At 37.6% G+C, this 21,259-nt stretch overlaps 3 protein-coding genes across 11 annotated transcripts; 2 read left to right on the plus strand and 1 right to left on the minus strand.

The window, feature by feature from the left end:
• Positions 1–34: 34 nt before the first annotated feature.
• Positions 35–1,948, plus strand: LOC111445786 (auxin-responsive protein SAUR71-like). Of its 8 annotated transcripts, XM_023084262.1 has the most exons (4): positions 35–270; positions 514–632; positions 894–1,423; positions 1,549–1,948. In XM_023084262.1, exons 2-4 carry the CDS (start codon positions 607–609, stop codon positions 1,575–1,577), a joined length of 585 nt encoding a protein of 194 aa, XP_022940030.1. In that variant the 5' UTR covers positions 35–270; positions 514–606; the 3' UTR covers positions 1,578–1,948. The 8 variants fall into 8 exon arrangements, with proteins under 8 accessions (XP_022940030.1, XP_022940048.1, XP_022940057.1 ...); XM_023084280.1 differs by having other exon boundaries at positions 35–609; positions 855–1,423; XM_023084289.1 differs by having other exon boundaries at positions 35–609; positions 900–1,423.
• Positions 1,949–4,157: 2,209 nt separating this feature from the next.
• Positions 4,158–13,260, plus strand: LOC111445046 (auxin response factor 1-like). The gene is made up of 15 exons (XM_023083250.1): positions 4,158–4,435; positions 5,172–5,267; positions 7,005–7,120; positions 7,843–7,938; positions 8,041–8,097; positions 8,297–8,449; positions 8,530–8,614; positions 9,019–9,109; positions 9,223–9,387; positions 9,574–9,693; positions 9,775–9,850; positions 10,528–10,693; positions 10,774–11,270; positions 11,433–11,623; positions 12,372–13,260. Exons 2-15 carry the CDS (start codon positions 5,219–5,221, stop codon positions 12,544–12,546), a joined length of 2,037 nt encoding a protein of 678 aa, XP_022939018.1. The 5' UTR covers positions 4,158–4,435; positions 5,172–5,218; the 3' UTR covers positions 12,547–13,260.
• Positions 13,261–14,204: 944 nt separating this feature from the next.
• On the minus strand, positions 14,205–17,534 carry LOC111453892 (DNA-directed RNA polymerase V subunit 5A). Of its 2 annotated transcripts, XM_023095186.1 has the most exons (5): positions 17,000–17,534; positions 16,258–16,434; positions 14,824–14,937; positions 14,399–14,505; positions 14,205–14,356 (listed from the first exon to the last, which is right to left on the minus strand). In XM_023095186.1, exons 1-5 carry the CDS (start codon positions 17,264–17,266, stop codon positions 14,230–14,232), a joined length of 792 nt encoding a protein of 263 aa, XP_022950954.1. In that variant the 5' UTR covers positions 17,267–17,534; the 3' UTR covers positions 14,205–14,229. The 2 variants fall into 2 exon arrangements, with proteins under 2 accessions (XP_022950954.1, XP_022950955.1); XM_023095187.1 differs by having other exon boundaries at positions 14,228–14,505; positions 17,000–17,520.
• Positions 17,535–21,259: the final 3,725 nt, after the last annotated feature.

Below are 21,259 nucleotides of genomic sequence, written 5' to 3' on the forward strand. Positions count from 1 at the left end.
TGGATGAAAAAGTTGTTTCATTTCACAAAATGAAATCCAAAGACAATAAGAAAAAATAAAAAAATAAATAAGAAATTGAAGGCAGTCCAAAAGAATCGGCCATCGTTTCCGGAGGCACCTTCCTTTTCCAACGCCCATTCCTCTGTTCCCCCGAACCGCATAAATAAATACTCCTTCCCCTCTCTTCCCTCCGCTTCCCCCTCAACCCTCCTCCTTCTCCCATGCCTTTTCTTCCTCGCCTTTCCACCTAAATGCTCTTCTTCTACGCCGGTATCTTCTTCTTTCTTTCTTTCTTTCTTTCTTTCTTTCTTTCTTTCTTTCCGCATTTTCTGCGCTTGGATTCGCCTCACTCTTCCACCTCTCCTCCATTTTTGTACAATTCCTTGTCTTTATTATAATTCTTCATCCATTCCATTTCAGACATTGTAAAACACGTTTTCCTCAAATTCGAATTTTAACCTCACCGTTTCCTGTTGTCTTGACCCTTTTTTTTCCTCCTTTATTGTCAATCAGGTAATATCATCATTGTTGTTCCCTTGCGTTGCATTGCATTGCAACCTTCTTACAGACTTTGATTCTGGTTTTGAATCTCAATGTGAGGAACGAATGGTGAGAGGGAATTTTAGTCTCTTGTACATGATTTGATGAATCAAATGGATCCTACTCTGATTATTATTGTTTCTTTATTTGTTGGTTGTATGGAGCATGCTTGTGTTTCTCTTTCTTTCTTCTTGCTATAGTACAGCCTTTCCTTTTATTTCCTCTACTTGATTTTCTACTTTGAGCTTTTTACTATTTTAGTTTGTGTTAGTGTCATTCAAAACTATTCTATTACCGGCAATTTCAACTTCTAGGTAGTGGTGTTCTGATGAGAATTGTGTTTCTGGAATTAGACACAGCGAGTTCTGTCCTGGGGTTCTGTTCAATTGTGGTGAACGTCTAGAAATGGATGAAAACGGTGGGATCAAGTTGACTGGAATCCGCCAGATTGTGAGGCTGAAAGAGACTCTCCAACACTGGCAAGGCGTCACAATTAACCCGATATCCAAAGCAGCAGCCCATGAAAATCAAAGCCAAAATCTAAATCTAAATAATGGGATCCTTTCACCAGCAATCAACAAAAGGCTGACGAATGTTTTGTGTTGTGATTCGGATGAGGAGAGCTGCCAGAGCCCTGAACATCCACCCGACGTCCCAAAAGGGTACTTGGCTGTTTATGTTGGGCCGGAGCTTCGGAGGTTCATCATTCCCACTAGCTATCTTAGCCATTCGGTGTTCAAGGTGTTGCTGGAAAAGGCAGAGGAGGAGTTTGGATTTGATCATAGCGGCGGCCTCACATTCCCATGCGAGATCGAGACCTTCAAATACCTTCTCAAGTGCATGGAAAGCCAGCACAAGGATCATCCTGATGACCACACCCCAGGTAATAAATTGTATTTGTATACATACCCATTTGGTTTGCAAAGCTGATAGTTGTTGACTTTGGTATGAATTCCATTAGTATTATGACATGAATAACATGCTTCCTGTTATTGACTTCGGTTGCAGCTGGGAGTTCCTTAACCATGGAAGGATAAAAAAAAATGGTTGTGATCCACAGCAGAGGGGGCGCTGTTTGCAAAGGCAGATGGATGTGTGTGTGCCTGCCACACATGAGATATGTTGTGAAATTGAAGTGTTGTGGTTTTGGTTTTGGTTTTGGTTTTGGTTTTGGTTTGGAGTCAGAAAAATTAGGGATGTGTTTAAGTAGTAATTAGAAAAGTGGAGGATTAATGTACCGTTTGGTTTGGTTTGCTTTGCTTTGCTTTGTTTTTTGCTTTTGCTTTTGTTTTTGGGAATACCCTCTCAGGGGAGATGTGAACTTCCATTTGCTTCCCTGTATTTGAATGTGAAGCACATGATTGTTTGACCACACAATATGGATTTGTTTCATTTCCAAATATTCTCATCACTGTCCATGTGGGGTTGCCTTTCGTGTCTTCCTTCCAACCCGGAATCCCAAACAACGGATCTCTGCCAACTCATCGTACTCTGCTGCTTTCATATCAAACACAAACATGATATGAATGATTGCATATTAATTTACTCCATCATCCATCCCTAACATGGCGATCCCTTAACTTATAAATTACTTATTCTATATATAATTATTGATAGAACATATTTTTATATATAAATATAGGGAAAATTCATCAATATCAACATTGCCCACAAAAAAAAGATGAAAACTATTAATCCCAACTCAATTTTATCACCAGGACATTTCTAATCCCATGAAAAGCAGGTCCAAACAGAAGAGACGTGTTTCTGTAACATTCTCATTATCTGGTGTATGGATAAATAAGATACGGCTTGAAGAGGAATTGACGTTAATCTTTACTAACATGGATAATAGTAGTGTGAAAGAGAAGGGAATACTCACAATTTCTGTACAAAGAAACGTGCACCATAGTATCAGCAGTGGCAAAGAGGAGGGAGCTAGGGCTTTTATTTTTCTTTCTTTTCTTCCTAAAATAGAATGGGCTTGGGCTGAATTCAGATTTTGATTTTAACGAAATTGAAGATTTTTTCTTTTAATCTTATAAAAGTAAGAAAACAATGGTCCAGTTCAATTACTTTCACATCAATGTCAAAATCTTGGAGAAAAAATTATAAATAAAAAAAAAAAAAAACGTCAATTTTATCCCACATTTATAAGATGCGCCACTCTGACTTTCCACATGCCCATGGCATTGGCAGCCACACAAGAGATTCAATGCATCCAATGCCCCTTTCCTTCTACCTCCTCCTCTCAACCAATAATACCTTAACAACACCATTCAATTATGCTTTATTTTATTTATCGTCCAATCAACTTTACTAACACGTACCATCTTTTTTTCATTTTTACGTTTTAATTTTGAACTTTCTATACTATTCATATTTTATGATCGTTTTCTTTAATTAATAGAAATTTACTAAAGCTCGATGTCACACCGTCTTACAATTAAACTCTACTGATTTTTGAATTAGAACTTGAACTCTAGCCTCTTATCATAACGATATAGGCAACATTTGCCGTAGTTTGATTCTTACAAAAGTTTCACCCAAAGTTAAAAACAAAATATCTCAAGGTGTCCCATAATCTAAAGTATCAGATGTAGATCTTTAAAGTGTGTATAAATTGAAACATAAATCATAAACAAGTTCGTCTTAAAGAAAATGATGAATTTAGTAATCAAAATTGTCTCTTCAAATAAAGAAAATTCTACAACGTTGAGACACTGTAGATAAAAAAAAAAAAAAAAACTTTAACCCCACACGTTTTAAACATCTAGACACTTGTGGACTACATGAACATGCTATTAGCATTAACGAGCGAGGATTAAATTCACAACTTGAGGTTCAAGAGATTTATGGTTGACCCTCCAAAATGCTTCTCCTCCTAAATCTCTTTAGTTTTGATCAATGTTATTGAATTGTGTTTGCGAGATGAAACATGATTGCAGTTTGGAAATATTAGAGGTATGCATTGTTGGATTTGGCTGTTACGAGATAGATTTTTAGATGTTATACTTTGACAATGTAACAATTCAAAGAGTAATAATGCATTTAGAAATAATCATTTAATTTGTAGTGACTTGAGTTATATTACAAAAGAAAAATGGATCTTTTTTTTAAAGTTATATTACAAAAGGAAAATAATTAAAAAAAAATGATTTAAAATTAATTTGTAATAAAAATAAATAGAAAATTGAGGAGATGGGAAGGGATAAGAATGGATAGTGGGATGAATAGAGGAGAGTGGAAAGAGGAAGGCAAAAGCGTAAATAAGGAAAGAAGGGATGGCGAAAGAAGTAAGAAAAAAGAAGAGAGAGAAAGCATAAATAATTAATAGCAAAATAAAAAATAAAAATAAAAAAAAAAGGAAAAAAAAGAGAGAGAATTTGGGAGAGAGGAGTTTAGGGAAGAAGGTGTTGAGAGCATAGGAAGACTAAGGAATTGATGTATCCCTTTCGGGGCGCCCCCTTCTCATCTGTTCCTCTTATTTTTTTAATTAATTATTTAATTAACAATCATCATATTTTTTTTAAATATTAAAATAAATAAATAAAGCAACTTGTTGTATTCCCGACTCCGGTCTTCCTTCCAGTTTGACGCGGGCACACAGTCAAGCACCCGTTGCTCTCTCTCTCTCTCTCTCTCTCTCTCTCTTCAAAACCCTAAAAAAAAAAAAAAAAAAAAAATTATAATTTTTGCACACAAACAAAGAAATTTCCTTGTCGGCTTGGACCAAACACCATCTTATCGTTTCTTCTGCACCCTTCCATTCCTCTCTTCGATCCCTCTGATCCTTCCTCTTTTTCTTCTTCTTCCCTCCCAAACCCTACCTCCTGACTTTTCCTCTTTGCTGCTCTTCAATTCACCAAATCAGCTGATTGGTTCTCACCTTAAGGTTTGTGATTTGGGTTTTTTTTTTTTTTTTTCTTTAATCCTTTCTCGCTTGTTTTTGTTTTTCTGTGTTTCTGCTTCATAATTTTATGTTCTAACCAACTGGGTGTGGTGTGGATCGAGGTTTTGGGGTGTTCTGCTTCAATTTTGAGGCTGATGGCTTTCTGGGGTTTGTGGGTGTTTGGGGTTAGGTGAATGTGTTGTAGTCATGTGGGGGGTTGTGATTCTTGTTCTTTTTTCTTGGATCCGGAACATGGGGATCGAACTCCTTATGAATGTGTTGTTTTCAGGCTTTGTTTATTTGAATTGGGTAGTCTTTTAATTTGATGAATCACGAGACGATCCACTTTGTTTTCGATGAATGGGTGTGTTCTTTTCTTGGGTTTCAATTTTTATTTTTGACATCGTGAGTATTTCATGCTCTTCTGATCGGATGTGCTGTTAAAGTTCTAATGGCGGCTGCCTTTTCGCACGTCATTTAAGATACACAAAGCAAGGTCCGGCTGTCTTGCTGACAGCGTGACTACGCTAAGTGTCAGGCATTTATTGATCTATCAGACCGCCTCTACCTCATAGATACCATTTGCTGTTGTTCTTGGTTGGTAATAAATATCTTTAAAGGAGTTAATCCTGGTTATAATTGTGTTCAGCTTTATCCCATATGTTCTTCGTAGGCAGTGAATCATTCAATTAGATACTTGTGATTTTTTTGTTTAACACATCCACCACCGCTTTTGCAGGTCGGCCCTTAGGTTGATTGGCACATAAATATCTCTCCGATATTATCATGTCTTTTTCAGCTGTCTCAAGTCTTCCCTCAGGAGGACCCACTTCAGGTTTGTGGTTCTTGTTCATGAAGTTGTGTCCATTTTTTTAGATTCTAGTCATTGTTGGTCTCAGCGAGAGATTTGTCGTTGATGATCTTTAAGAATGAACCTTGGGGTTTTAGAAAATCTACGTTTAAAATTAAGAGACATGTCATAGTTTTTCCTGTCCCTCAAGTAAGCAGAGTATTCTTGCCTACTTTGTTGCATGAATGTCAGAATCCTCGAGTAAACTTGAGGGGTGGGCTTTGTTTAAATTGCACTGGTACTGAAGACGGTTCTGTTTGGTAAGTTGGTGGAACAAGGTAAAGTTCTCTAGGGTTTGACTTTTAGTGACCTTCACTGCAAAAATCATTCTCTTTTGTTGGCTATGGGGATTCTTCTTTGAGAAAGATGACTATGTTTTTGTGGAAGTTGCGGCAATTAAGTACAGAGTTTCCAAAGGTGACTGGTGGTCTATCCCTAATTGGCTAGTAAGCACTCTAAAGGCTCCTGCAAATGTTAAAGTTGAAATAGCTTCTGAAATATAATGAGCAATATAAAAACCACTTGATTCTGGGATGATTTATGGAAAGCAAATGAGGCACTCTTATCCATTTATTGGAGACTATTCTATTTCTATTAGTTAAAGATTCTTTGTAGGCAAGTTCAGAATGCTTCAAACTTGTCTTGGTGACTGGAATTTTGTTGCTGATGTCAAAACTCAATATTGGATATTCCTTATGGATAGCCTTGCTCGCTTCTTTGTTACACTTAATATAGCAATGGATGACCAATTGAGCTGCACTTTATGACGCTTCCAGATCCTTCAGATGTAAACATGGAGTTGTAGAATATTGATCTGCTTTCTCAGCAGTTATGTTGTTTTCCTTATGAGCATTAAGTGAAAGGTTTCGGACTCGCATAATATAGGGTTCACCAAATGAGTGAGATGATATTGCTATTTTATCTGCTAATCTATAGGAACCTGTTGAAAGCTATTTTCTTATGAGTGTATCTATCTTTTATCCATAGTGTCATTAATTTCTCGATAGGGGATGGTAGTTGAATCTGTTTCTAGGAGGAAGGATTGTTGTATCAGTATTGATGCCTTATAAGCACATTCACTTGATTGCATCCGCATCTTTGCAATCTTTTGCTTCTCTCTATGTCATAGAAGCTGAAAATCATAAAAAGTTTAGGTGTTTCGCATGGGTGGTGGTGGTTTATGGCAAGGTGGGTTAACCCTATTGTTGTTATTGAGACACTCTGGTCCTCTTCCATGTTTCTTTTGTCGCGATGGGGTGTATGCTTTACCAACATAGGTCGCAAGACTTAAATCACCTCCGTGGGTGCATATATGTGTGCTCTTTGGATGCTAAGTTGTGGAGCAGTTTAGCTAACTTTTGGGATCTCCATAGACTAGAGGGTTCAATGTCATGCTACGGTGCAGGTCGAGTTTTTAAGTGTTATAATGTGTATGTTGTACCTAATCTCAGATGGTATCTGATGAAATTTTATAGTTTATGCGATTGTTATTTTGATTTCAAGAGGCATTTTAATGAGGATGTATGTTAGTCCAGAATGTAGGAGAACATTTTGTTAAAAGTATTTAAATTTAATCAAGTATAAGGTAACTCTATACTGTATTGTGTAAATCTTTTTTATTACAACTGTTTAGTTTTACTAAAATTTTTCATTCCATTACCGTATATTTATTCAGCCTTCTGTTTCCTTATTGAATACGTACCATGTTTTTTTTATTTACAGGGCCCTCTTCAGATGCATTGTATAGGGAATTATGGCATGCCTGTGCTGGACCGCTTGTCACCCTTCCTCGCCAAGATGAACGAGTATACTACTTTCCACAGGGTCACATGGAACAGGTATCAGATTTTGTGACACATGCTCACCGTTTACTCACTAGACCATGTAGGGGGAAAATGTTAATATTTCTGAATTGATCTGACATTTCAAGGTAGCCTGTGAGAAAAATGTTAATATTTGTCTTCTTAGTATTAACATTGAGTGATGAACTTTGTAATTGTCTAAGAAGCATGGATATGGATATAAGACATAGATAACACTGACATGTTTATTATATTATATATTTTAAAATAACATTTTTATAACCGAAGGAAATGCAAAGTCAATAAGTTTATGTATTTATATGCTTAAAAAACGAGTTTGATGTATTTTACTCTCTAAATTATTATTTTTGTCCTATGTTATCATGTATCTATTCAGGATACCTGACAACAATTGTTTGATTTGCGTTTAAAAAATGTTGGGACCCTTATTGACTTTGTACAACTTCTAATACATCTATTAGACTAATAAGTACTTGATCCAACAAGTGTCATAGTGTCCTACATGTGTTGGATATGGACACGCTAGCTAAACTAAAATTTTCGTGCTTCTTAGGTAATTGTATTTCCTCTGTAATTAACTTACTGGAATTCGAGTCTTTATTTGTTAACTCCTACTCTAGATTTCTTGTAACATGTAATTGTTCTCTTCCCCAGATCAATGGGAAGAGTTTCTTGTTCATAAAATGTTCCTGAAAATTTTAGAGGTTCACAGAGTTTTCTTTTTCTTGTATGTTTAGCTGGAAGCATCAATGCATCAAGGATTAGAACAACAAATGCCTTCGTTCAACCTACCATCAAAAATACTTTGTAAAGTTGTCAATGTTGTTCTTCGGGTGAGTTTTATCCCATTAATTTTTATTGCATATGGTGGTATATTTTTGCTGCTTTTCCCGTATCTTTGACGAACTGATTTGACATCTCACTTTGATTGTTAGGCGGAACCTGACACAGATGAAGTGTATGCTCAGATAACTCTGTTACCGGAAAGCAATGTTAGTTCTGTACTCTCACTTTGTAAACTATTGAACTATAGTAGCAGCCATCACTCCCCTCTATAGTGTGGATTTCTGCCAAGAATTCTCAATGCTTGCATTATTTTTCTGAACTGATTGTGGTGCTCAATCCCTTTCCTGTTTTTAGTAATAATTTTATTGATATCTCTAACTTGCCCATGTATTTTTTTCCGAGTAGCAAAGTGAAGTAACAAGCCCAGATCCTGCCCTTCCTGAGCCTACAAGATGTAATGTCCACTCATTTTGCAAGACGCTCACTGCTTCTGACACTAGCACTCATGGTGGCTTCTCTGTTCTTAGGAGGCATGCGGATGACTGCCTGCCACCTCTGGTAGAACATCTAAATGATATTGCCAGCTAGCATCCATTTTCTGTCTCTCTTCCTTGTTTTAAAGTCCGTTTGTTTTTCAGGATATGTCTCAGCAGCCACCGTGGCAAGAATTGGTTGCGAGTGACTTACATGGGAATCAGTGGCATTTTCGGCACATTTTCAGAGGTATAATTTATAGAGCTAACAAGTAGCTGCCATGCAAAGAGCTATAGATATTTGCTGTCTCCTGGCAAATAAAAAATTTTAGTCATGCATTTATGCATAAATACATACAAATTCACATTCATACATTCACACATTTTTTTGTTGGGCTTGAAGAGAGTTCTCATTTGCCATTTCCCTCTCTTAATTATTTTACTGTTGGAGTTTATGTACTCGAGAACTAACATCTGGTAAGTATTTGAGATTTGGTACACCTCCGGTAAAGAAAAGGGAAAAAGTTATATGGGTTTATACTATTGCTGGTAAATTATTGCATGATTTGTTTTACATGACGTGAACAATTTTTTAGTTTTTTAGTGTTTGCTCTTCTTTCCCCCGTGATTTTGATATTCATACATGAATTGCAGGTCAACCAAGGCGTCATTTACTAACAACTGGGTGGAGCGTCTTTGTTAGTTCCAAGAAACTAGTAGCTGGAGATGCTTTTATCTTTTTAAGGTAATTTTGTGGTCTGCCATTTGAGAGGAATGTCTATTTTCTTTGTGAGGTAAAGATGATTCTTGAGTGAACAAGTTCATGATCTCTTTGGTTATATGTGTATTTCTTCACAGAGGTGAAAATGGAGAGCTTCGTGTTGGGGTGAGAAGACTCATGAGACAGCTAAATAATATGCCATCTTCTGTTATATCCAGTCACAGCATGCATCTCGGAGTTCTAGCTACTGCTTCTCATGCTGTTTCGACTGGAACACTCTTTTCTGTTTTTTACAAGCCACGGTTTGTTGTCCTTATTACGTTATTTACTTTTACTCTGATACCACGAGTTCTTTTTCCCTCCCCAAGTTAGATAATTTTACTGTGAATAATGGGCTTTTGTACTCGAGTCGAGTGTTCACTTTTTCGATTGCTTTGTAATTTGTCTGTTACAAGTGGAAAAATCCTGAATATTCTTCCTTATGGCAGAACAAGCAGGTCTACATTTCTTGTGAGTCTAAACAAGTACCTTGAAGCTCAAAACCATAAACTCTCTGTTGGGATGAGGTTCAAGATGAGGTTTGAAGGAGAGGAGGTTCCTGAAAGAAGGTAACTGTCTCGTGCTCCCCAATCTCTTTTTTCCTTTCATTGTTGAGTTGATATATTAATTTATATTATATTCTTTGACAGTTTTAGTGGAACAATTGTTGGTCTTGGAGATAATGCATCGCCTGGATGGGCTAATTCTGACTGGCGATCTCTAAAGGTTAGCTAATTCCGGAATAATGCTTCTCATGTTTTTTTTCCTGAAGTCCAGTCTTGAAACATTATGTGATGTGTATTGATGCTGTTCTCCCTCTTTCTCTGAGTTCAATATCTTATATGGATACTAATACAGAATAGTTAACACAAACCTTATTGTCTAAGATGCATGTTTGAACATAGACATTCATGAAATGGCTGGTGTTTGGAATGATAAAAAGAAAAGATTCGTGTATTAGCTGAATTTAAAAGCCCTTGGGCCTTAAAGAGTTAAAAATATATAAGGATTCGGTGGTAACTGTTAATTGCAATCAGAATGTCGCTGAAATGTGTAGCAGGCATTTGCCAGTGCAGTTTGGGATTTTGCTTTATATGTAGTCTCTGGGGGTTTCCCTGAAGAGGCAGCCCAGAGACCTCTGCTTTTGCGGATCTTCTAATTTAGAAAGGTGGAGCTGTAAACTTTAGAAATGGAACAGAGATATGAAACGACATTTATCTTCCTTGAAATTCACTATTATGCTTAATAAAGTTTGTCCCACTCTTTTTATTGAAGTCTAGCTGTGTAGGTGCTCATAGGATCCGGTAGGCTTAAATATTGACTTTCGGCCATGGTGTATTTTATATACTCTTTGGTTGCATATAATTTTAAGAACTAACTTCGGAGTATTGGTTGATATAAAGGTGCAATGGGATGAGCCTTCATCTATTCTGCGTCCAGATAGGGTGTCTGCCTGGGAATTGGAGCCACTTGTTGCATCTAGCCCTCTAAGCTCTCTGCCTGCACAGAGGAACAAGCGTCCACGACCAGCTGTTTTGCCTTCCCCTTCCACAGATGCAGCTGTACTCGGTAATATAACCCTTCTGAATGTTAATAAATCATTGTTGATTTAGATGGAATATTGTTGACATTATCTTCATATGTACTAGGTGGGTGGAAACCTACGGTTGAATCTTCTGCTTTTTCATATACCGAGCCGCAGCGGGGAAGGGACCTATATTCTTCACCAAAGTTCAGTACTGCTGCTTCAAATTCACTTGGCTTTAATGGGAATAATTCTCTTGGCGCTGTGTCCAGCAACGCCTACTGGTCTAATACCAGTATGGTGGAAAATGTTATGGACACTTCATCTCATGGAGCAAAAAGAGAACCCGTTGAAAAGAAACAGAACACTAGGAACGGATGCAGGCTCTTTGGGTTCCAGCTTCTTGGAAACTCCAATGTAGAGGAAGCTTCTCCAGTTTCAACACCAAAAATGGTGGGCGAGGATAGGCCAGTTCCACCTATAGATACAGCATTTGACCAGCATTTTGACCCATCGAACATTCACCGATCAGATATGCCTTCAGTAAGCTGTGATGCTGATAAATCATGCCTGATTTCCCCTCTAGAGTCTCAAAGCAGACAAATCCGCAGCTGCACAAAGGTATTCAATCCATCAGCTTTTCATCACTTCGCCCCATCTCTTCTAATTGCTCTGAAGCAGTTCTGGTTGAAGGGGTTTAACTGTATGGAATATATTTTTTTATACGCAGTATTTCATTATGTATGAAATTAACAAGGGAAGGTTACTTGTATATTTTCTCAGGTTCAAATGCAAGGAATTGCTGTTGGGAGGGCCGTAGATTTAACACGGTTCAATCAATATGATGATCTACTTAGGAAACTGGAGGAGATGTTTGACATAGAGGGTGAGCTTTGTGGCTCGGTAAAGAAATGGAAGGTTGTTTACACCGATGATGAAGATGATATGATGATGGTTGGAGATGATCCTTGGAAGTAAGTATTTTGAACCCCCATCCCCAAACACACCCAAATTCATGATTATCTCAAAATCTTTTTTTGCCTGTTTAATATTAATATGGAACAAATCAAATGCTATCACCGATCTTGTGTTCATCTCGATTTAGTTGAATATTGAGTGTGGTTTTGTTGAAGTAGCTGTACTTTTGAAGGCTTGAGCATGATAAAATGAGACTTAGTGATAAGGAACCACTACAAAGGAAAGAATTACTTTATTGATCAAATACTTTAAGGCAAGAACACTTGTTTGAGATTTGAATCATTCCACAGGCAAGTTCGATCATGTCAAGCTTGAATGATTCTAAATATGTCATCTAAACTATATAGAACTGCAAAGAAACTTAGCCTTTGGCTGAAAGAAAGCACAAATGCTCTTTTTATTACATCTTCTGGTCTCTTTTATAAACATAGCATACATGAATTTATATAACCTCAAAATGAAAATCCAAGACCATGGAACTTTTATACTTTGTGACACTGTAAATGTAAGCTTAAAGTAAATAAAAGTTTTAAAATGCATTAAAGAAACACCGTAATTCTAGATTATCATCCACTCAAAATTTGTAAGCATTCATTCTTCTTTAATGCGGTATGAATTGCAACATCTTGTGACAATTTGAATAACATCTTCTTAACATCTTCCTTGGAGTTTATGTTGCATGATTGATACTTTGGTACATTAGGTTGTCTAAAATTTGGGTTTGTCTTTCCTAAATGATTGCAGCGAGTTCTGCAGCATGGTAAGGAAGATATTCATCTACACGACAGAAGAAGTGAAGAGACTGTCGCCCAAGATAAAACTCCCACTCAGTGGAGAGATGAAGCTCAGCAAGCCAGATTCTGATATGGTTGCCAACCATACGGAGGATCAATCGTCCATCAGCGGATCAGATTGCTGATGGAGACGTATCCTTTGTCATATGGTCGTTGGCAGAGGAGAAAGAAAATGTGGAATGTTCACCAGAGGAGTGGGAAAGTGGAAGAAGAAATGGGTTATATTGTGGTAAGATTTTATCGGTAGGTATCGTTTGTGCATGGGTTGGCTGCTTTCTTTTGACTGCCAGTGGAGTGGGATCTGGAACGAAGTGTTGTTATATTTGCACTTAGAAGTACCAAAGATTCCGGCAACGAAAAGCTAGCTGCAGGTGCTGCTACATATATGAGGGGTGGGCTGGTAACTGGTGAAGGCTTTCTAAGCTTATCAAAAAAGTGAGGAAATGAATATGTTAATTGGGTTGTTTGGACTTGGAAATGAAATATGGGTTAGAAGAAAATACTGACCCTGTGTTTTAAGATGTTGAAATTAATATTTTTACGTAATAAGGTTCAGTTCGGTTATTTTTCGGGGCTTTTCCGTCCCCTGATTATAAAACCGTGCAAGTCAGGTCCAGCTTGCCTTTTTGTACATATGAATTAGGATGCTGTGTTTTTTCACCATCTTGATTGCAGGAGTCTCTTTTTGTATGGGTTGTCAATGACAATTAGGGAGGAAGAAGCCCAAACATCTTCCACCCTTCTTAATGTAAATGTAATATTTATGATTATGTATTGATTTGGATTTTGGAGGTTCTACTGCTGCCTCCTCCTCAGGCAGTATATGATCCTTTGTTTAATTCTGAATGTTCCAGTCTAAGAAGTCAGTTTGTTCCAGCAAGAACAAGCTATTACGAATAGAAAACTATTACGAAACAATAGTTGTTTTTAAGTTTCTGTCGTCATAAACTTACATGGGAACACATATCAGTAAAATATTCACAAAAGAAGCGGGTTGCCCTGAATATTGTTGGGGTAGGTGTATGCATTATAATAAAGATTTGGTCAAATTTTACCCCCTTGGTTGGTTTACCGCTGAGCAGATAGCTAATTACATATTCTATACCAGAATCATAACTAGAATATAGGTTATTCAGTTTCTTCTAGGGAAAGAAGGGATGATCAGAATGGTCATGACTAAGATTAGATGTACCTGATTTCGATCCAACAACACGGCAGAGCTACTGTTCTCGACTGTATCCTTGTCCAGTGATTCTACTGGTGATTCTTCTCTCACACGTGTTTCTTTCGCACCCTCTGGTGAAGTTTCAGTAGTAAGCAAGTCCTCTGGTTCAACCATTGTGCCAACCTCGGCCTCTTTCAGATGCAATTGTCTATCCCAACCAGTTGATGGAGTCGAATGTATTGTTAGTGATGATTGTGGAGAGGTCTCTACCGCAATGCTTTGGACCATGAAATGATCTCCTTGACATTTGACCAATGCAGCTTTGGTTAGAACCTTGGGCGTACGTATAGGTGGAGAAGAACACTCTTTGTTCGGTTGGTTTTCGGTATTGTTAGCAACACTAGCAGAACTTGAAGTCGTGATTGGTCCAGCTGGAATGACTGATTGTTTTCCTTTTAGGTGTCGGGTTTCTCGACTACCTGTAAAACTCGGATGCAGATAGTCTGGATGCACTCTAGTGATTTCATTAAAACTATTCAAGTTTTTGAGTTTAGTTTGTAATAAATCTTAATAATCGTCTTGTAAACATTTAGTACAACTTATATTTCAAATGTTGTATTGGCAGAGTAATGAGATACGTATATTATAAATAATGCCTCGAAACATGCACTGAAAATCTAGTAACACAAGGAGTTGTGGAACATTGATTGATGTCTAAGACAAAAGTAATCAAGTTCTTTGGGGTTAAAAATACAAAACATAATTGGTGAAACCTGAATTCATTCATAGGCCATCACCAGACACAACGGTAAGTTACATGTGATCTAGTCATGTCACCATCATACGTTACTTTCACAATCTGCCCCTTCTCGAGTCCGTAGTATCGAGCAATGGCATCCGTACGTAGCATACGAGGAAGCTGGCATTACATCAAAAGTCGGCTTAATTAAGCAAATGTTGGTAGTTTAACAAATATATATCAAGATTTGTTGCACTACTTCAATTCATTTTTATACCACATATATTAGGTTTTCAGAATTCATATTTTTCATACAGGAAGAACAAACCAAACTCTCAACAACTGAACCAATGAAGGCTTGGAAAGGAGAAATTGTTGGTCATTCAAGAAAAGCATGTTTACCATGAGAAGGGGTTTTGTTTCCTAAAAAGCCTTCTTCAAAGGTTTACAAAGCATAAGGCAACTGCAGACACAGACTAATATCTATACAGATTTTACCTGTTTTTCCTCTATACTGTATTGTTCCAAAAGCTTTTGTTTTTCTTCCTCCGTTAGCACCTGATGGTTTGGCTTTAATGCATGCTTTGTGATATTAACCAGCAAGTCAGTAATCTGGTAACAGACAAAAACTCAATCAACATATGAACCTTTTAAGATTATGGATAGCCCTTAGCCTTACATTAGTAGTCTAAAGCAACATTCTACATCATGCAACCACTCTCATAAATACTACTGCATCAATTCCAAAATCCAGTTTTCATTAATAGATTGTAGCTTACACATACAACAGGGTGCAAAATGTTTTCCATATTTCACATCTAAGGTGGTATAAGACCGAATGAGAGGACATAGAAGGGTTTACTAAAGACTCAAAGTTACAAGGAAAAAAAAAAACCCCTCTAAAATCCAAGGACTCGAGAGTCGAATATTCACTCTTCCAGGCTGAAACGAAACACCCTCAACCGAAGTATGGAGGTTACGTTAATGATGTCCATCGTTTCCCTATGCCAAAGGGTTCCTAGAAGTGACCTTCAAAGGGTTCCTATTGAAAGCCTTGTTCAAGGAGCAGTCATGAAGATGAGAACCATACTTGCTTGCAATAACCCTATGTCAAAGGAAGTCATGAGTTAGGTAGAAAAGCACCACAACCACTTAGCTAAGACGACCTCAACACAAAACCTTAAGTTCCATATGCCTAATCCCAGAGGACCACAGGGTTGGACACCTCCTCCCACCTAACTAAATAGGAACCCTTCCCCTCATCAACCCCTTCCCACGAGAAATCTCGCACAAGCTTCTCCAAGGACTTTAAGGAAAGAAAGCAAGTCAGAATACCACACCACCGATTGAATGAGAGTAAGCCGACCCATTTGAGAGAAAGAACACCTTTTCCAAGAAGCTAAATGCTTTTGCATCTTACTCATGAGAAGATCCCAGAAAGACAATATACAAGGGTTATGACCAAGGGGAAGATCTAATAGGAAGACAGGAAAGAGGCAACCTCACAACCAACCAAAGCAGTTCATCTATTCAACTTCCCTAGCTCACAATTCACTCCCAGAGAACATAACCATTATAAAAATTTCTTAGTGAAAATTTATGGAATAGATATATAAGATGACAAGATTCTCATCACCCTTTTTCAGGAAAGGAAAAAAAAAAAAAAAAAAAAAGGTTTGCAAGCTTTCCCCTATTTCTGCGGTTCATTTTTCTTAGGGTGACTCTCTTGTATCAAATCTTGAGACCTCAGTTTCTTCTTCTAAGTAATTTTTGTTTTCTACCATGACAAACTCTTACTCCCCCACCCTTTTAGTGTTCGGGTTCCCCATGTTGCAGTTAATGTTCAATTTAACCAGTTTATGTTGTTGTAATTAGATAACAACCTCAGCAGTGTCTATTGTGAAGATCACATCAGAAACTGAAGAAACGAACCTGGAATATTTCAACCTTGAACGAAAAGACCTCAACTGCTTTCATGGCTTGGTTTGTAATTTGATTTTGCACAATTAGAATGAGACCATGCAAAGTTTCTTTGTTAACAATTTGGCCCGCAATATTGCGAATAGCACTAACCTTTACTGCACCAGTCCCACAGAATATTACAAGAATCTGCAAAAACAATGATCAGTTTTGAAATAATAATTAAATATGTTAGACTACTTGCATAACTATGAAGCATCATCATTAAGACCTATATTTCTATTGTACAATAATTTCTATGTTTCGTCCACATATAGAAAAATACTTCACTCAGCATCAATGTTGAACCACAATTCACAACAAATACTTCCATAAGCCAATAATAAATCGTAAACTACTAAAGATTGGTGTGAAATAAGGTGTTTGGTGTGAAATAAGGTGTTCAAAATTCAGAAGCACGATTGCATCGAATAATTTCCAAGAAGGTAAGAAGTTTAGTCCACAGAATTTAAACGATGATAAAAAAAAAGAAGGAAAAAAACATGCACCGTTATCTTCCAAACAAAATTCAAAAGTAGCATGCCGAATAAACGCTCTCGAAGTAACCAAATACTATGAGAAACTACAGCACCTCTTTTCGTACTCACATTGTCCACCCTAATTTGCTATGACCAACAAGACGCCGCAGAACAAATTAAGCAACCGAGGCTTAAATAAATCGAAGGGAAAAAAAGAAGAAGTGGTGGGGTGTTACTCTTTTGGAGGGATCGGCGCGATGAGCAGCAGATAGTTTAAGGCGATCGACATCGAGGAACTGGCCGTAAATTTCTCGGAATTGTTGGAGAGTGAGGTCGATATCAGAGGGGTTGATGGTGTAGCCTCGGTCCCTAAGCATCTCCAGGACTGTTCTGCGAGAAAGATAGTACCTATGGCTCTCAGTGGTGCCATCGTCGATGTAGCTACTTAAGCAAGTGCCTAGCTCCACTCGATTCGGTTCTCCCAAAAACCCATCTTCCTCCATTTTCGCTCTCTCTCTTCCCGGATACAGCTTCGCGTTTCTTGGTTTGAAAATGGGGAATTATATATATATATATCTTAAGTTAAATACTTGTGATTTTTGAGAGCTAGATTTTAATGAAAGATTTTGAAGTGGGTACCCTTTCGGGATGAACTAATGGAATTTGGGGGTAGGGTGTAAGCCAAATTTTGAGGTTATGGACAGAAACAAGGCCGGAATAGCAGTAAATAACTCCTCATGGAGAGAACATAAATAAATAATTTTGTTGTTGATGAACACCACCGTTGGCTACCTAATCAACAAACAAAAACCCTGCCCATGATCAAAACTTTTGGAATGCTCAACCATGATCTTCATACATCCTAAATAAACTAAATTTCCATTCAAATCAAAATAGAACATTCACCTATTCATTTTTTTTTTAATTTAGAGATCAATTAAACACAATATTAGAAGCCGAAGGTCTCACTAAATACAAAATTAAATTTTAATATGTCAAGGATATTGTAGGCACCAAATAAAAAAATTCAGAGATGGCGGGATATATTTAAAATTTAAAAAGATTGAAAATTTGGATATCCATTAAACATTTTTTTTGAAGTTCATGGACAAAAACTCTCAAAATTTAACCTTTTAGTGTATTTGCTAAGACATACGAGCTAAATGAACTAAATTATAATTGCACTCGTGTAAATTCTAACATCCAACCTGTTGGTGATAGATTTTCCCCCCTCCCCGTAAGGTTTAGGGTTTAGGGAAAATGGCCCGTGAGCGAAAGTGTATAAGTTTTGTATTTTAACCCAACATATGTGTACAATTCATCAGACTTGACTGTTCGTTACTGATTCGTTGAAAACGATCGAAAGAAATGAAGAATTCACATAATGATTTAGGTGCCAAAATGAGGGTCTTCTCGCCAGGGTTGAAGTTGTGAGGTCTTATCGACATGAGTAAATATTTTTTTTCTTCCATATTTTAAGCTTAGGACAATATTTAGTGGAGATGGTATGATACTAAAACAAGAAAACAACGTTTCAGACCGAGTTAACGACCCTATGTCAAAGTGGAAAAAAGTTCCTACGTTAACACTTATGAAATTTGACTCCATAATGGCCCGTGAGCGAAAATGTATAAGTTTTGTATTTTAACCCAACATATGTGTAAGATTCATCAAACTTGAGCATTCCTTACAGATTCGTTGACAAAGATTGAAAGAAACTAAGGTTATTCACATAATGATTTAAGTGCCTCCATGTGGGTCTTCTCAACAGTGTTGAGGCTGCGAGGTCTTATCAACATGAGTAAATTTTTTTTTTTCCCATATTTTAAGCTTAGGACAATATTTAGTGGATATGGTATGATACGAAAACGAGAAAACAACATTTAAGATCGAATTAACGACCCTGTCTCAAAGGGGAAAAAAGTTTCTACATTAACACCTATGGAATTTGACTCCAAAATGGCCTGTGAGCAAAAGTGTATAAGTTTTGTATTTTAACCCAACATATGTGTAAGATTCATCAAACTTGAGCATTCGTTACTGATTTGTTGAAAAAGATCGAAAGAAACAAAGAATTTACACATAATGATTTAGGTGCCTCCATGAGGGACTTCTCGACAGGGTTGAGGTTGTGAGGTCTTATCAACACGAATAAATATTTTTTTTTCTCCCATATTTTAAGCTTAGGACAATCTTTAGTGAATATGGTATGATACTAAAATGAGAAAACAACTTTTCAGATCGAGTTAACGACCCTGTCTCAAAGGGGAAAAAAGTTCCTTTGTTAACACCTATGGAATTTGATTCCAAAATGGCCCATTAGCGAAAGTGTATGAGTTTTGTATTTTAACCCAACATATGTGTAAAATTCATCAAACATGAGTTTACAGATTCGTTGATAAAGATCGAAAGAAACTAAGGTTATTCACATAATGATTTAAGTGCCTCCACGTGGGTCTTCTCGACAGGGTTTAGGTTGTGAGGTCTTATCGACACGAGTAAACGTTTTTTTTAATCCATATTTTAAGCTTAGGACAATCTTTAGTGGATATGATATGATACTAAAACGAGAAAATAACTTTTCGGAACGAGTTAACGACCCTGTCTCAAAGGGGAAAAAAGTTCCTACTTTAAAACCTATGGAATTTGACTCCAAAATGGCCCGTGAGCGAAAGTGTATAAGTTTTGTATTTTAACCCAACATATGTGTAAGATTCATCAAACTTGACCGTTCGTTATTGATTCTTTGAAAAAGATCAAAAGAAACGAAGAATTTAAACATAATGATTTAGGTGCCTCCATGAGGGTCTTCTCGACAGGATTGAGGTTGTGATGTCTTATCGACACGAGTAAATATTTTTTACCTTCCATATTTTAAGCTTAGGACAATCTTTAGTGGATATGGTATGAAACTAAACCGAGAAAACTACTTTTCATTTCGAGTTAACGACCCTGTCTCAAAGGAAAAAAAAGTTTCTACGTTAACACCTATGTAATTTGACTCCAAAATGGCAAATGAGCGAAAGTGTATAAGTTTTGTCTTTTAACCCAACATATGTGTAAGATTCATCAAACTTGATCGTTTGTTACTGATTCGTTGAAAAAGATCGAAAGAAACGAAGAATTTACACAATGATTTAGGTGCCTTCATGAGGGTCTTCTCGATAGGGTTGAGGTTGTGAGGTCTTATTGACACGAGTAAATATTTTTTTTCTTCCATATTTTAGCTTAGTAGATATGGTATGATACTAACACGAGAAAACTACTTTTCATTTCGAGTTAACGACCCTGTCTCAAAGGGGAAAAAAGTTCCTATTTTAAAAGCTATGGAATTTGACTCCAAAATGGCCCGTGAGCAAAAGTGTATAAATTTTGTATTTTAACAAAAAATATGTGTAAGATAAATCAAACTTGAGCATTCCTCAATGATTCGTTGAAAAAGATCGAAAGAAAAAATTGTTTTTCACATAATGATTTAAATGCCTCCATGTGGATCCTCTCGACAGGGTTGAGGTTGTGAGGTCTTATCGACACGAGTAAATATTTTTTTTCTTCCATATTCTGGTTTAGGGTTTAGGGTTTAGGGTTTAGGGGTTAGGAGTTAGGGGTTAGGGGTTTAGGGTTTAGGGTTTAGGGTTTAGGGTTTTAGGGTTTAGGGTTTAGGGTTTGGGGTTTGGGGTTTGGGGTTTCGGGTTTGGGGTTTGGGGTTTGGGGTTTGGGGTTTGGGGTTTCGGGTTTGGGGTTTCGGGTTTCGGGTTTCGGGTTTCGGGTTTCGGGTTTCGGGTTTCGGGTTTCGGGTTTCGGGTTTCGGGTTTCGGGTTTCGGGTTTCGGGTTTCGGGTTTCGGGTTTCGGGTTTCGGGTTTCGGGTTTCGGGTTTCGGGTTTCGGGTTTCGGGTTTCGGGTTTCGGGTTTCGGGTTTCGGGTTTCGGGTTTCGGGTTTCGGGTTTCGGGTTTCGGGTTTCGGGTTTCGGGTTTCGGGTTTCGGGTTTCGGGTTTCGGGTTTCGGGTTTCGGGTTTCGGGTTTCGGGTTTCGGGTTTCGGGTTTCGGGTTTCGGGTTTCGGGTTTCGGGTTTCGGGTTTCGGGTTTCGGGTTTCGGGTTTCGGGTTTCGGGTTTCGGGTTTCGGGTTTCGGGTTTCGGGTTTAGGGTTTAGGGTTTGGGGTTTGGGGTTTCGGGTTTCGGGTTTCGGGTTTCGGGTTTTGGGTTTTCGGGTTTCGGGTTTCGGGTTTCGGGTTTCGGGTTTCGGGTTTCGGGTATAGGGGTTAGGGGTTAGGGGTTTCGGGTTTCGGGTTTAGGGTTTAGGGGTTTAGGGTTTAGGGGTTTAGGGGTTTAGGGTTTAGGGTTTAGGGTTTCGGGTTTAGGGTTTCGGGTTTAGGGTTTCGGGTTTAGGGTTTAGGGTTTAGGGTTTAGGGTTTAGGGTTTAGGGTTTAGGGTTTAGGGTTTAGGGTTTAGGGTTTAGGGTTTAGGGTTTAGGGTTTAGGGTTTAGGGTTTAGGG

Source organism: Cucurbita moschata, unplaced genomic scaffold (genome assembly GCF_002738365.1).
Source record: "Cucurbita moschata cultivar Rifu unplaced genomic scaffold, Cmos_1.0 Cmo_Scf00001, whole genome shotgun sequence".
NCBI lineage: Eukaryota > Viridiplantae > Streptophyta > Magnoliopsida > Cucurbitales > Cucurbitaceae > Cucurbita > Cucurbita moschata.